We start from the raw sequence: 14,734 nt of genomic DNA, 5'->3' as shown, positions 1-14,734 counted from the left end.
AGAGCTCCTCCTAGGTCTGCTGGGCTCGCCTGCTGGAGAGAATCTAAGCCTATCATATGATCTTGCCATTGGGAAAGTGAATTTTGTCGACATAGCAGCAATAGACTGATGTAGGTATCAAATCCATGATTGCCATGGCATCTGATCTAGGTAAGGGGAAACCTTGCTTCTGTTTAGAGGATTTACCATAGTCTTACCGTGGAATTCAAATACTCTTTGCCTGCATGCTTTTCATAGTTTTGGGCATTACTCAAATGAATTTAAAACATGCCTCTCTCTTCGGTAATTTAAAAATGCGCAACTATCCCCATTGGAATGTTGTCATCTCCCTATCCTCTTCGTTCCAAATTCATGCTTTGTTTGGCAAGTGGAAAATTTGGCTAATCTGTCATAAAAAATACTGAGTTCATTTTGGTGTTCTTGTTTGATTGTTTTAATTTGCTTATGATTAGATTAGCTGTATGCTTAACTGATTTTTTATTTCCCGTTGTCTACCTTGCACTTACAATATGAAAATCTGTACTGTTCTTAGTTCTTCTTGCTATAAATCATTGCTGATTGTGCTGAGTGATTCATTTATTTGGGCATAGACCATACATCTTGGAATCAAATGGTGAAGATCAAGTTTTCTTCTGAATAACATATTGCGCAACAACACTAGTCCTTTATTTAAGTGACACCTTTAAATATGTGCAGTAAACTGATGTGAATTGAAATGCACATTTGAATTCAAGCATCCAAGGTTTATAATAGCTGCCTATATTTTAATTTAAAGGTACCTCAAAAGACCCATTTTACAAGCTTATTCTGCAGGATGAATGTCAATAAATGTGTCTTTTGTTTTGCTTAAAAGTATATTTTATTTTAAAATGGGATTTCATATACATACCCAGTAACTTTTTAAAGAGAAATTAGCATAAAGAAATACCATTTGTGCCTCTGTGTCTGTCTTTGCAGGCATGGTGCAGTGTGTGGGAATTAGGGTGAACCCACCATAGATGATGCAAAAGGACTCAATAGAGGAACAGTTAATGCTATTAGCTGTTTATGAATACTGCAACTATCTGTGTTTAAGAAAATGCTTGATATAAATAGTATGCTTCATATTTCTTTGTCCACCGTTATCAGCTTCCAGGCAGAAGCTAAAAGTCTTGGCTTACTCTGTGAGTAAAATCAGTTGCATTCTCTTTGATAGGTTTTTTTTTACTCCCTTTTAGTTTGCCATGGCATACTCCCCCTCTTACACTTAACAAGTTTTTTACTTCTAAAAACTTGCTAGCAATTGGAGAGGCCGTCTTTTTGGTTTCTGCTTTAAATCACTTCTTTCAGTTCATTGCCTCTAAGTAGCAAGGAGACTGCAAGTAATTATGCCGTATGTTTTTAGCAATTATGTTTGACCTAATGGAATCCATCCAGGACTAGGAAAAATCTCTCAGTTGAGTATTGTAGTTCCTTTTCCAAAAGAAGCAAAGTTATTTGTCTGTTGTTGTGATTGATGTAGGTAATAGGCTCAGAGATTCAGTGAAAAGATGAGTCAAAGATGAGTTAGGATATGGAGGTAGCAAATCAATGATAATCCTATATATTCTTATACACAGCTGCTTATAGCAACAAGATGAGACAAAGCGTATATTCAAATATGTGTAAATATAATAACAAAGAAATAGTGAAATTATCTTTCAGTGCCAAAGTGATTACCTTAACTGTTTGTTTACCTCTTTCCTTACCCCCAGCCCCTGAACCAGCTGCTTTGTGGTGACACCCAATCCCAGCTAATAATAATTATTTTCCTTGCAGTGTTTAATTTTCAGTCAGTTGCATCTTCTCAACAATTTACAGTTCTAAACAGCACTCAAATGGGTCTTTGAGTCAGTCTTGACTCCCGGTGACTGCCTGGACTGATCCTTGCAGTTTTCTTGGCAAGGTTTTTCAGAAGTGGTTTGCCATTGTCTTCTTTTTAGGACCGAGACTGAGGAATGGCTCAAGGTCATTCAGCTGGCTTTGTATCTAAGGTGGGACTAGAAGTCTGATTTCTAGCCTGGCGCTTAAACCATTACACCAGAAGTCTACACCTCTGTAAACTCAGTGTAAATGTGCAAATCCAAAAAAATAAGATTCTTCATTGACAAAATTACAATTGTTTTGTGAACAGTTACAGTGTGCTCTGATTGGAGCAGGCACAGGGATACCCAATGTGGCCATTATAGAATATATATAATTCCCACACTCTGAAAAGTAAGGCAGAATAGAAGTGATATGATGGAGTGTTGGGGCATAATCAGAGCTTAGAACTGGGTTAGTGGACTGATGTTTCTTCCCTCTCCTCCTTGTTGATGCCAAAAAAGCCACTTCTTTTCTGAAATGGAACATTCTGAGCCATGCAGATACTTCTGAATATCCAGTCTTTCAGGAAATCCACTTATCATTTGCTCTGATGACCTTTAAAACTTGTCATATAGTGGACTTTTCTTCAGTTGAATTTTGTTACTCAGGAGCATTATGAGTAAGAGTTTAACCCACTTCAGTTTTGCCTCCAATACACACAAGGAAGGAAAACAACTTTCTTGCTTGGGCTGCAGTCCTGAAATACAGATTTTTTTGGGGGGGGAGGGGGGAGTCTGTTCAAGTTGGTGTTGTTGGTAGTGTGTGTGTTATGTGTGCGTGCAAGTACAGGAGGTGGATGGTGTAGTTGGGTGTCCATAAAGAAAGGCTGGAAAGATGATGTAGTGGCGTGGGATGTGAGAGCAAGAAATTCAGAGGGACTTACCAGAGCAACTATCAACCTTTCCTGCTAGATTTATCATTGACTTTCTTTGTGGGAAGTAGGCAGGGAAAGTTGCAAATCGCAGTCTTTTTTTATTTTTTATTTTAATTCCATTTATATCCCGCCCTTCTCTGAAGTCTTGTAGCCATGGGACACTACAATTGTTGTAAATGCAAGCAGTTTCCCAAACACTCAAACCATGATACATGACTGTTGGGAGACGGCAATGGTTGGAACTTCAAGGACTGGACATAAGTACCACTTGGTCAATTCTGTCACAACTTCAGACAATTGCTGAACAAGGGGTCGATAAGCAAGAGCCACGTGTTTATTTAGTTTTTCTGAACTTAGCTGCCTGTTAAAGCAACACTGTTTCTTCCAAACTTCCTTAAAACTCAGCATTACAAAGTTTTTTCCCCAAAAAGTTATTAAAAACAACCAACTGAACGAAACCAAAACTGACACTGGACCTCCACATAGCACTGAAGTAGGGGATGGGAGGAAAAGTGAGGAAAGGCATAGAAGGGACAGGCTTGTTGAAATACCTGGATCTTGGTCTTATCTGTAATCAGTTTTAAGTAAAATGCAGTAATCCAGGAGAGAATGGCTAAGATAGGAAGGAATACACATCCTTCCTATCTTACCCAAAAGTCAGGGAATAACAAGGAAAAGGGGGGGGGGAAGAGGGCCAGAATAATTTGCAAAAATTGTGGAGATTAAGATTGACTTAGCTTCGCATACATAAAGCAACCAGAGTGCACGAATTCCTGGCGAATTGGTTAAAATGTAGTTAATCTATTCTGCTCTTGTAATATTAGTTCAGGCTTGGGTAAGATTGTTTGAGATGAGTGGATGTTTTTCTAAATAAGACAACAACATTACTTAGTTACCATAACTTTTATTCCCCTCTTAAAGGGATTAACAGTAGAAAAGAATGTTTAATGACTTCACAAGGCAGAGCTGGAATCTTTTCTGGCTTTGAATAAAGTTTATTGGATCCTTCCTAAAGAATTCCAATGAGATTAGGAATAGGAAGTGCTGTTCCTCCTAAAAAAACAAAACTTTTTTGTATGAATATACCGGAGGAGAAAGGCTGCTCTTTCTTCTGCCCTTTATAAGCCTGAGGCTAAGCTATAAGATGAAGTTGGTGAAGATTGTCACAGAAGGGAATACTGTAGATGATCTGCTGAACTTTTCTTTTAAGCTTTAGCAATGCATTTTTCATTATAAATGTCATCATTTTCCTGTTCAAAAAATTCAGGGAATTTTTAAATTCTGTTGAATTTCCCTTTAACACACCCATACATTTGAATATCATATCTAGCTTTTTGGGCAAGACTTTGCATACTATTAAGTAAATATAGAAAATGTTTTTTACTGTAAAGACACATACTAGAACTAGGAAGCTAATATTTTTAGAAACAGGATGCAACAGACCTTGACAAATACCGGACGTTTAAAATGCCCATGATATTACCAATAAGTTAATTATTTTAAGTTAAATCACGAACGACACTGTGATACAATACTGCTGTCTCAAGGATTTCACCATTAAGTACTACAGTATAGAGCTTAATTATTATTCCTTGAAGATAGTAGCACTCAGAGGGTACAATATGTTCTCCTTTCTGCTAATTTCCAGAACATTTAGTATCCTTCCTTTCCCCAATTTTAACAGAGTAAAATTCTATCACCAAAGTCATAAATTAGGGAAAACAAGGAGGATCCAAAAATGTGCCTTAAACCATTTTGTGTTAATTATCCCCTTAAGATAAATCCACTGGACTGTATAGCTTTTTTCTGGCAAATGATCTGTTGGGTAATATCTATCAAAATAAATTAAAACAAAATCACAGTAGGGCTCAAAGAGAAAAATTGTGCATTACTGATGCAAAATAGGAAAATATCTACTTCTACCTTCTCTATAGGTTGGAGGTTAAAATAGATCTAATCTTCCCTTCCCCTTCCCTTCCCTTCCCTTCCCTTCCCTTCCCTTCCCTTCCCTTCCCTTCCCTTCCCTTCCCTTCCCTTGCCTCTTCCCCTTCCCCTTCCCCTTCCCCTTCCCTTCCCTTCCCTTCCCTTCCCTTCCCTTCCCTTCCCTTCCCTTCCCTTCCCTTCCCTCTGTATGCATTTCACTATTATCAGTTTAAGCATGATTTAGTCAGGGTAGTATTTCCTTTGTGGATAACTTTCTTACATTTTGAGGTTCCAATTTCAATGTGACTATTCAGTTTTTATTATTAACTCATAGTCATCGGCATGACACATTTTCTGATGTCGCTGCTAGGAAATATGAGGTACACATTGCCCTGGCCTTTTGTGACTCTCATTAGCCAAATTCTGCAGCTGTAGTCCTGGAGCATCACATGGCAATCTCATCTCTGCTTTCACAGCTGTATTTGTATTTTGTTTTTTTTTCTTAATAACTGGCACTCATTCGGACTTTTTAAAAAAATTAAGTCCTCCTCCTTAATAATGTTAACCCAACCAAATGTACGGTATTCCCTTGGCTGAACTGATGTAATAGTTCTTTGGCTTGCTGTCTGAAACCTTTGCACATGTGTGGCTTTGGAGTTGAAGGAAGTGAATAGTTTAGGATATAAGCAATTAAAATTGGAATTGGTGACTTTTAGTTGTGCATTTGGATATTTATGACAAAATGAAAACTGTTTTTTTGACATTGTATCAAAATAAAATTACTGGGATTTGGAGGCATAACTGTTAACAGTAGTAATCTTGTGTTAGTGTCATAAATTCATAAGTGGATAAACTTATTTCTGCTAGTAGTTCTGTATTTTTGCTCATTGCAGAATGTTTAGGTAAGGGAGAATTGTGATGATGATGTGATGATGATGTTTATCACTTTGCTATGGGTCCCTGAATAGAAAGCACACTTACCCAGTTGCACATTTGGTTTGTGCAATGAATCAAGAAGGTGGTCTTTATACTCAGCCATATTTACATCAGCCTTTTCTGTTTACAGGTGGCAGTACGTGTCCAAAGATCTTAGTCACTCCAACCTGCTCTTTAAACAGTACAACTAGGCTGTACAAGCCAAGCATCTGCAATGAAGTGGTTCAAGGAGTAAATGGAAACGATCCAGTTAAGTATTCTCCGTGGCCAGCTTCAAACTCAAAGCCACAAGGTATGTAGTATCTCAAACATGTACTTGACTTTGATTTCAGGATCCTGTGAGTTCCTTGAATTAATGATACAACACACGTTGCACAAATGAAACTGCTGGCTTGTTTGGATGAATGAAGCTTTAGCCAGGAATTGGGCCATTATGAGAGAACTAGATTGGAAATATGAGAGATGAATAAATACTGTATATACTGCTCAAAAAAAATAAAGGGAACAGAAAATAAGACATCCTACTATTAAATACAGTACATTGTGTTGTTTAAGTGTTCCCTTTATATTTTTGAGCAGTATAGTTTTGTCTAATGGTATCTGTCTTTTACGTATTGCCCTGTTAACCGCCCTGAGTCTCTTGAGAGAAGGGCGGTATATAAATTAAATAAATAAATAAATAAATAAATAAATAAATAAATAAATAATGGTTACCAGGCTAGAAGCCAGGTCTCTGAGTTCTAGTCCTTCCTTAAGCATGAAAGCTAGTTGGATGACCTTGGCCCAGTCACTTTCTTTAGCCCAGTTCACCTCACAGAGTTGTGGGGAAAATAGAAGGCAGTATTGTGAGTGTTTGCCACCTTGAATTATTTTATTTATAAAAATAATAAAGGTGAGATAATAAATAGTGTCATTTTAGTATTAAAAGATTATTTTATTTAGCAACTCAATCATTCTTTTACCGACTGAAGCAGTTTTTTATTTTATTTATTTATTTTTATTCCATTTATATCCCGCCCTTCTCCGAAGACTCAGGGCGGCTTACAAGCTTAGCAGTTCTATACCGCAGGTCAGCTTCCACAGTTCTTTAGAAGAAATTGAGGTAAAAATATTGAGTCGGGGAAAAATGTGTTTCCTAGATGTATGGCTCGGTCAGTTGGGACTTTTCCTGCTTAAAGAAAAACGGCATAAGGATCACATGTCAAGTTTCTGGAATTGTTTCCAAACCTTTTACCAGCAGAGGCCTGAAGAGATGGCTGTATATTTTCTGTGTACAGTTTCATGTTAGATCTATCTGGGTTTGACTCTCCCTTTGTGTTGTGTTGGTGTGTGTGATGCTTGTGCATTGGAAGGCCTAGCTTGGGATGGATGTACTCTAGTATAGGTGACGTGATTAGAGCAGAGTTCCCCAAACGTTTTGGTTTTGTGGCTGGTGGGGAGGTAGGGAGGGGACGGTTAGCGGCTGGTGTGCGTGTGTGCAGCTCCATTTGTGTGAGCGGCATGCATGCACGTCCGCTGCTCATGCAAATGGAGTGTGCATGCATGCACTCGCTCACTGCTCGGCAAGTGGTGATATGAGTTCTCTCCCACCATTTCTGTGGCCCGGTTGGGCTGTGGCTCAGATGTTGGGGATCTCTGGAATAGAGCACTTGCCAGCATTTTGAGCAGCTGCCAAAGTGTGTCTCTTACAGGGAAGATTTGGGGGAAGTGTAGCCTTCAGGCACCTCTAACATGAATCTTTTCATAACATTTATTTTATTTATTTATCAAACTGATACGCCACCCATCTCACCTAAGTGATTGTGGCCAGTTTACACTTAAAAGCCACACAGCCATTTAAAAGAGACATAAATAAAAACGAACTTAAAACAGGAATAAAAACAGATTAAAAAGTTAAAAAGGCAGAGGGAGCATCCTCATTCCCCAAATACCCCCAAGCCATGCCACTTCTAGATCCCCATACCAGTTGGCAGAGCCAGGTCTTGATCCTCATCTAGAAGGCCAGCCGAGTGGGGGGCCACCCACCAGGGGCAAGATATTCCATAGGATGGAAGAAACAGCTGAGAAAGCTCTGTTTTTAGACCCCGACAATAAAAATGCTTTGATTGACAGGGTCCACAACATACCCTCCTTGCCTGATCAGGTGGGATGAGTTGATGTAATTAAAACAAGACAGTTCCTCAAGTTACCTGGTATCATGCCAGATATTCTTCAAAAGATAACCCCATGTAGAATGCGTTGCTATAACTTACAGTGCTACCTCATGGTATTGTTTACAACTAGTACTCATGTGTATGAGTTAATCCTGAAAGATCTCTACTTGTGGTAGCTGTTCTCATTTTCATATTGCTGGCTGACTTTGGTTGATCTTGAAAAGGTAAGCAGAGTGAGACATAATATTTGGGTGAGAGACCAACAGGAAATCCCAGGGATATAGACTAGACAGGGAAGTTGAAAGAACTTCTCAGAAAAAGAAAATGGCAAACCACTTCCATGTTATTGCCCAGAAAAATACATGGGCATGTCAATGCAGTATAATCATTTGGAGTTGAGCTCAGGTCAAATAAAACTTTGTCTCTACTCTCAGTGGATTAGGAGTGCGGCATTATTGCTGGTTAATGTGAGAGAAAAATATAAAGAAACTATTTCTTCCCCTCTCAGAAATTTTGTTCCCAGTAGGCACGGACATCAGAGTGGCATCAATTTATTGAATTAAAGTTTGATTACAGTTGTTTTGGTAATATATTCCTCAATTCCAGATCAACCAATTAGAAGGATACTGCATTGTTTTTCCAGATCATGTAAGCAGCAGCGTTGCTTAAATTAGTGATCAGATGGTTATCAAAAGTTGTATTGCAATTCCCTTGGTTCCAAAATTTCTCCACTGTGGAGAAATTAACAAGAGAAGTAGCAGCAAATAGAGCAGAAACTATAGAATGGAGAAACTCTCCCAGATATACTTACACACTTCACACACTTCTCACAGTGTTCCTTTTCATCTCTTAACATAACATAAAAGTGTTAAATTCTGAACAGCTGGTTTTCATCAGTCTTGTTGGGGAACATTTTTATAGTTCAGGGGACAATTTGGAAAGTGTGTCTAGGTTTTCTTGTCTTGATTTGCAGTACATTTATTCCTCAATCATACTTAGTTTGGCACATCATTGTTTTAGTTGAGCCTAGCATTTCTATGTATCTGCCTATTTAGATGGACTGAAGATGCTTCATTAGATTTGAGTATTCATCATACAGCTCGTTAAGTTCATTATACTTTGTGATTACTAGAAAATATTATTTGTTGGTCAAGTCTGCAAAGAGGTTATATTCCATTCAAACATGAATTCCCTATTGTTCAGCTAGCCCTTGAAGTTCTCCTTTTCTCCTGTTACTTGCAAAAGTCAGAGGTGGCTTTCTTTTATTAAGTAAATTTTGTTAATTAAATAATTTAATACTCAGAGCAAGCACTGGATTTGAACCGTAGTAGTTATAGAAGAGGCTAAACGCTTATTGTGGCACAGTGTAATAACTTATTTTAAGTGGTAATAAAGATTATTGTTTAGCTTTGCTTTGTTGAATGTCTAAGTAATTTTGAAGAACAGAGCTAATATTATGGAACTTAATTTCTAATCCTGTGATCTTCACTGCTCTTTTCTGAATCTGTTTCAATTATTTCTCTAAATACTTCCCAGGTCTCATGCCCATATGCGAACATAACACTGGAAGTGTAGATATGGCTAATGCAAAATAAAATGGCTATATTTTCCCAAGGTTTTGCAAATTATATTTCTATTAATTTTGTTTATTTTTGATATTGCACATTACTTGATCTTTAATATGAGAGTCAGTCTTGCAATAACATGGTATATAATTATGTATTTATTGTAGTGCGATAAATAGAAGGCATTTGAGTTCAAAATACTATATGTGGTGTGGACGGTCTAGTGATTCCTGCCTGATTCATCCAATGGGTGAATTCTTTCCAACATTCTCTGGTAAGGACTGTTATTAGTGCTATAGTCCTACTTGGGGATGAATTCATTCTTTCAAGGTTCACTTGATGTCATGAAGGTACAAGATTACACTGAGCAATCTCATCTTCCTCTTAACTTGCTCTCATAGCTATCATAACATCACATGATCCCAATAGAGCATCTCTGGAAATGTTCCTGGTCCAAAACAGTGACTTGTAGAATGGTGTGATAGTCTGTTATATCTAGAACATGAATTCACAGATGATTACTTCTGAACTTGTTTCTTTCCTGTATAAAGCAGTGATTAATACAGAACTGGAGAGTGAACTTTTCTGGCTGAATAATTTTAAACACTTAACCCCAAATCTTTACATTTATGCTATGTAAGGAGAACCTTGCTTCTTGAATTTAATTCAGAATAACATTTGCTTCTGTTATCATCTATTGGGATAGTTTGCTTTATCCCTTCTTGAAGCCTTGATGGTGAATTGTCTTTATTACAAACTATGTAAGGCATTGATCTGTTGAAGACTGTTCCTATGCTGTTGGTTTTAGTTGCTGCAGTTTAAAAGAGTGGATAAAAGGAAAGAATAAAACTATGTAGGATATTGAAAAAGCACTTAGATCTTTTCCTGCTTGTGGTATAATCTCAGAATTTAGGTTGCTTACATGTGATCCAGCAAGGGACGTGGTGGCTCAGTGGGTTAGGACGCTGAACTTGTCGATCGGAAGGTCGGCAGTTTGGCGGGTCGAATCCCGAGTGCCGCGTAGCAGAGTGAGCGCCTGTTACTCGTCCCAGCTTCTGCCAACCTAGCAGTTCGAAAGCACGTAAAAAATGCAAGTAGAAAAATAGGGACCACTACGGTGGGAAGGTAACAGCGTTCCGTGCACCTTTGGCGTCTAGTCATGCTGGCCACATGACCACGGAGACGTCCTCGGACAAGCGCTGGCTCTTCGGCTTTGAAACGGAGATGAGCACCGCCCCCTAGAGTCGGAAATGACTAGCACGCATGTGCGTGCGGGGGAACCTTTACCTTTTACATGTGATCCAATAGGATAGAGATAGAATAGGCTAGAAGTATTATTAATATGTTTCAACAAGTTTATGATTTATGTTCTTATTACAGTATGCTGCTTTGAATAATTAAGTACATGAACTTCAAGATTAAGTGGAGGTGTTATAACAAATGATATCACAATCTGTTTTCTCAGATTAGATTCAGAAATTATCTAGGTAGACACAAGGTAATTGAAGTTGAGCCTGTAGCTTGTAAATAAAACATAATAAAATGATAGTTTGGATAACAATGGTTCTAAATATCTTTAGGAGACACCCCTTTTGTTTCTCTTATGGATTACAGGACAGTGATTTATGCATTTCAGATAATTTACACAGTAGCTATATATTTTCTGTAAATGGAAACAAATGTGTGAAGTTGTTTCAATTGAGATTAAATTTGATAGAATAGCAGTACAGATATACATTGTATAACTGCATTGTAGTAAAAAATATTCCGATTATGGTTGGTCACGTAGTCATCCAGATGTTTAGACTGGATTTGATATTTTTATCCACCTATTGGGCCCTTCCTATGACCTGGGATAGGATAGGCAGATATTGTTCTTTGATGGTGTTAAAGGTATTGTCCCTGGATGTAAGCTGTTCCAAGTAAAGCTGCCTTTTTGGCATTGAGTGATAGTGATTTTGTTAATGCCGATGGTGTTCATATGGTGCTCCAGAGGATTTGGGTTTTTACCCAAAGCACCAATTACTATTGGTACTATTTTTGCTTTCTTTTGCCACAGTCTTTCTGCTTCTATTTGCAGGTCTTTATAATTTGTGATTTTCTCCAGGTCTTTCTCTTCAATTCTGCTGTCTCCAGGAACTGCAATGGGCACTATCCAGACTTTTTTGTCTTTCTTATTCACAGTTGTTAAGCCTGGGGTGTTATGTGGCAGATACCTGTTTGTTTGACTGCTAAAGTCCCAGAGCAATTTCTGCTTCTTCATTTTCTATTTGTCTGTTTTGTGATCCCATCAGTTCTTGCTTGCAGGAAAATGGTACTTCTTACAAACAATCCAGTGCACCATTGTTGCTATTTTCTCACACCATTGTTTGTAGTCAGTCTGTGTGATCTTCTTGCAGCAGCTAACTACCCATGCTCCACTTTTTGTTCAGCTTCTTCGCAGAGGAGACATTTGCTGTCTGTTTGCTGTCTTCTCAGTTCTGGCTTTATATGCATTTGTTCTAAGGCTTGGTCTTGTGCAGCCAGAATTAGCCTCTCTGTCTCTTTCTTCAACTTTCCTGCTCTTAGCCATGGCCCAGTCTTGTTACCTGCTTTGCTGCTTTTTTAAAAAAAAAATGTATTGGCCATGTAATACTTTGCCTTGCCATGCCTCTTTTCTATTCTTCGTTTGGCCTTTCTTGTAGGTCTCTCCAGTATTCAGTAAACCTTCCTAGTATACTAGCTTTAGTGAATCTACTTCACTGTCCTTCAGATATTCTTTCAATGCCCTTTTTATCATGATTATTAACCAGAGCATTTTTCCTAGTGTACAATATGATTGTGCATTCAGAGATCTGTCTTTAAAGATGTCTGTCTTTAATGAAGTGGAAAACATTCAAAGTCTGTTTTGCTGCTTCTGATTTGTATGCTGGCAGCCACAGTATTCTCTGACCTGGTTTTCAACAATGCTATTTAGTGCTTGCTTGCTTTCTGCAAAATTGCTTAAATTCAGGCAGTCCCTAATCATCTGGAGTGACATTTTGGGTAACAGAAGGGTGGGGGTGGAGAGATAGAAAATGTGTCTCGGTATACCTCTCCTTAGTTTCAAGGCCTTTGTGTTCAGCTTAAAAATATATAATGAATTATTACTGTGTTGGCATAGCTGGATGGCCTATAATTGGCTGAGCATGATTTCTAAGAAAGTTGCTGGGAACCTTCCTATGAATCATTTAGTCTGTGCTGAAAAAATTATTTTGCTAAAATCCTAGAATAAGATGCACTTTCATTTAGCATGTATGTAGTGATTACAGATAGTCCTCAACTTATGACCACAATTGAGCCCAAAATTTAGGTTGCTAAGTGAAACATTTGTTAAATGAGTTTTACGACTTTTCTTGCCACTGTTTTTAGGTGAATCGTTGCAGCTGTTAAATTAGTAACACAGTTATTAGAGTGAATCTGGCTTCCCCTTTGACTTTACTTGTCAGAAGCTTGCAAGAGATAATCACATGACCCCGGGAACTGTCATTAGTTTGAACCAGTTGCCAAGCATCTGAGTTTTGATCACATGACCGTGGCGATGCTGCAGCGGTCATATGAAAAACTCTCATAAGTCACTTTTTTTCCCAGTGCTGTTGTAACTTTGCACCTCTCCTCCGTGAGCTGCACTGGCTTCCAGTTGCCTTCCGAGTGAAATTCAAGGTGCTAGTGATGACATACAAAGCCCTACATGGCATGGGTCCGGATTACCTACGGGAGCACCTACTGCCAGCGTCAACACCCCTCCGTCCTGTGCGATCCCACAGAGAGGGCCTCCTCAGGGTGCCACCGGTCAGAGAATGCCGGCTGGTGGCCCCCAGGGGGAGAGCGTTCTCGGTGGGTGCGCCAACCCTTTGGAACTGCTTGCCAGCCGAAATCCGGATGGCCCCCGACCTTCGCACCTTCCGACGTGACTTAAAAACCTATCTATTCCAGCAAGCCGGCCTGGCCTGATAGATTTGGGGTTTTATTTGTTTTATTATTGCTTTATTGTATACTTACTTTGCTCTGTACACCGCCCTGAGTCCTCCGGGAGAAGGACGGTATATTAAATAAATAAATAAATAAATAAATAAATAAATAAATAAATAAATAAATAAATAAATAAATAAATGAACTGTTGTAAGTCAAGGACTACCTGTATTGTAAAGTATGGGAAGTATAGGAAATAATATTGCTTGACTAATGAGGATGAAATCTGTTTTAGAACAGAAGGAGCTTTTGTGGAACAATAACACTACTGCTTGTTTTGCATAGAGGTTAAATGATAGTGTTCCTTTATTGTCCCCAGTTATTTCCAGATCAAATGCTGGTGCTGTTTAGTATGCAGTGACACATACGTAAGAACACATGTGAGCTGTGTTTTTCCTCATAATTGATTATTGGAGCTTTGTCATTTTATTCTAAATCATACTCTCTAACCAGGCAGACACGACTAGGAGCGGGGAACATCACAGTTGGGCTCCATTTAGCGTAGGTGGTACTTGTTCAGTTTTATTTGAAAAACACTGGTCTTCCCAAACTTGGCAGTTTTTTCTTTGCTTTCACCATCATTATAGTTTCCGGCACAGTAATCTGGTTGCAGGGCTGCTTGTTTCTTGGCAAGGAAGCGAATCTTTAAACATTCACTACTTTTTCCACTTATTCAGCCTAGTACTTCTGGCAATTTTTTTATGGAAGGAGGCAGCTGTCTGATATTTGCCTTACGATTTTAAATATGATCGTTAATTCATTTAAGCTGCTTCTTCCTTTTCCTTGGGACAATTGTGTGTTCTCCTTTTGCTTTGCAGATTGGTCTCAATTTCTCCCCTTGCCCTTCAGAAGGTTTATCATCAGTTGTATATTCATTTTTTTCAACAATTGTCTGTTGTTCGTTCGTCTAGATCTGCCGATCTGTTCTAGAGGAAAACTTAGAAAGTTGAGGTTAGTCCTCAACTTGTGGCTGTAATTGAGTTCACAATTTCATTTGTAAATCTTGATCATAAAGTGAGTCATCACATGATTAAGCCCAATTTTATCACCTTTTCTGCAGTGTTAAGCGAATGCCATTGTTTGCTGTGGGGCGTTTTTAGCCAGAAACTGGAAATAAATACCAGTTTCTGGGGTGAAAAACCCCCATGGTATATTACAGTCATATGACCACTAAGCAACCGGTTGTAAAATAAAGGACTACCTGTATAGTAAGTTGTTATGGCACTTTCAATAAAAATAGAGTAATTGTGAAAATTGCCCTTCCAGGTATGATCCCATTATTTCTGTTGGGAAGCACCCAACCTGGCAGCAGAATGGGACAGTTTGCCCCAATAATCTCACCACAGCCAACTCATCATGGCCAACTTGCTGCGGAACAATTTGACAATTTGAGTTAATTATTTAAAATA

At 38.5% G+C, this 14,734-nt stretch overlaps 1 protein-coding gene across 2 annotated transcripts in view; it reads left to right on the top strand.

Annotated features, from left to right (window-relative positions):
* Nucleotides 1–14,734, top strand: part of FGD4 (FYVE, RhoGEF and PH domain containing 4) — a 120,730-nt gene that overhangs the window by 60,080 nt on the left and 45,916 nt on the right. For both annotated transcript variants that reach the window (XR_014492782.1, XM_083365162.1), the window contains exon 2: nt 5,748–5,909. Coding sequence is in view for 1 of the 2 variants with exons in the window: in XM_083365162.1 (XP_083221288.1) it covers nt 5,748–5,909 (162 nt within the window). In the remaining variant the exon portion in view is untranslated. The remainder of the gene's footprint in view (nt 1–5,747; nt 5,910–14,734) is intronic.

The sequence above is a fragment of the Vipera ursinii genome, assembly GCF_947247035.1.
Source record: "Vipera ursinii genome assembly, chromosome: 6".
Taxonomy (NCBI): Eukaryota; Metazoa; Chordata; class Lepidosauria; order Squamata; family Viperidae; genus Vipera; species Vipera ursinii.
The sequence above is the reverse complement of the archived record's forward strand: the minus strand, read 5'-3'. Positions and strand labels throughout refer to the sequence as shown.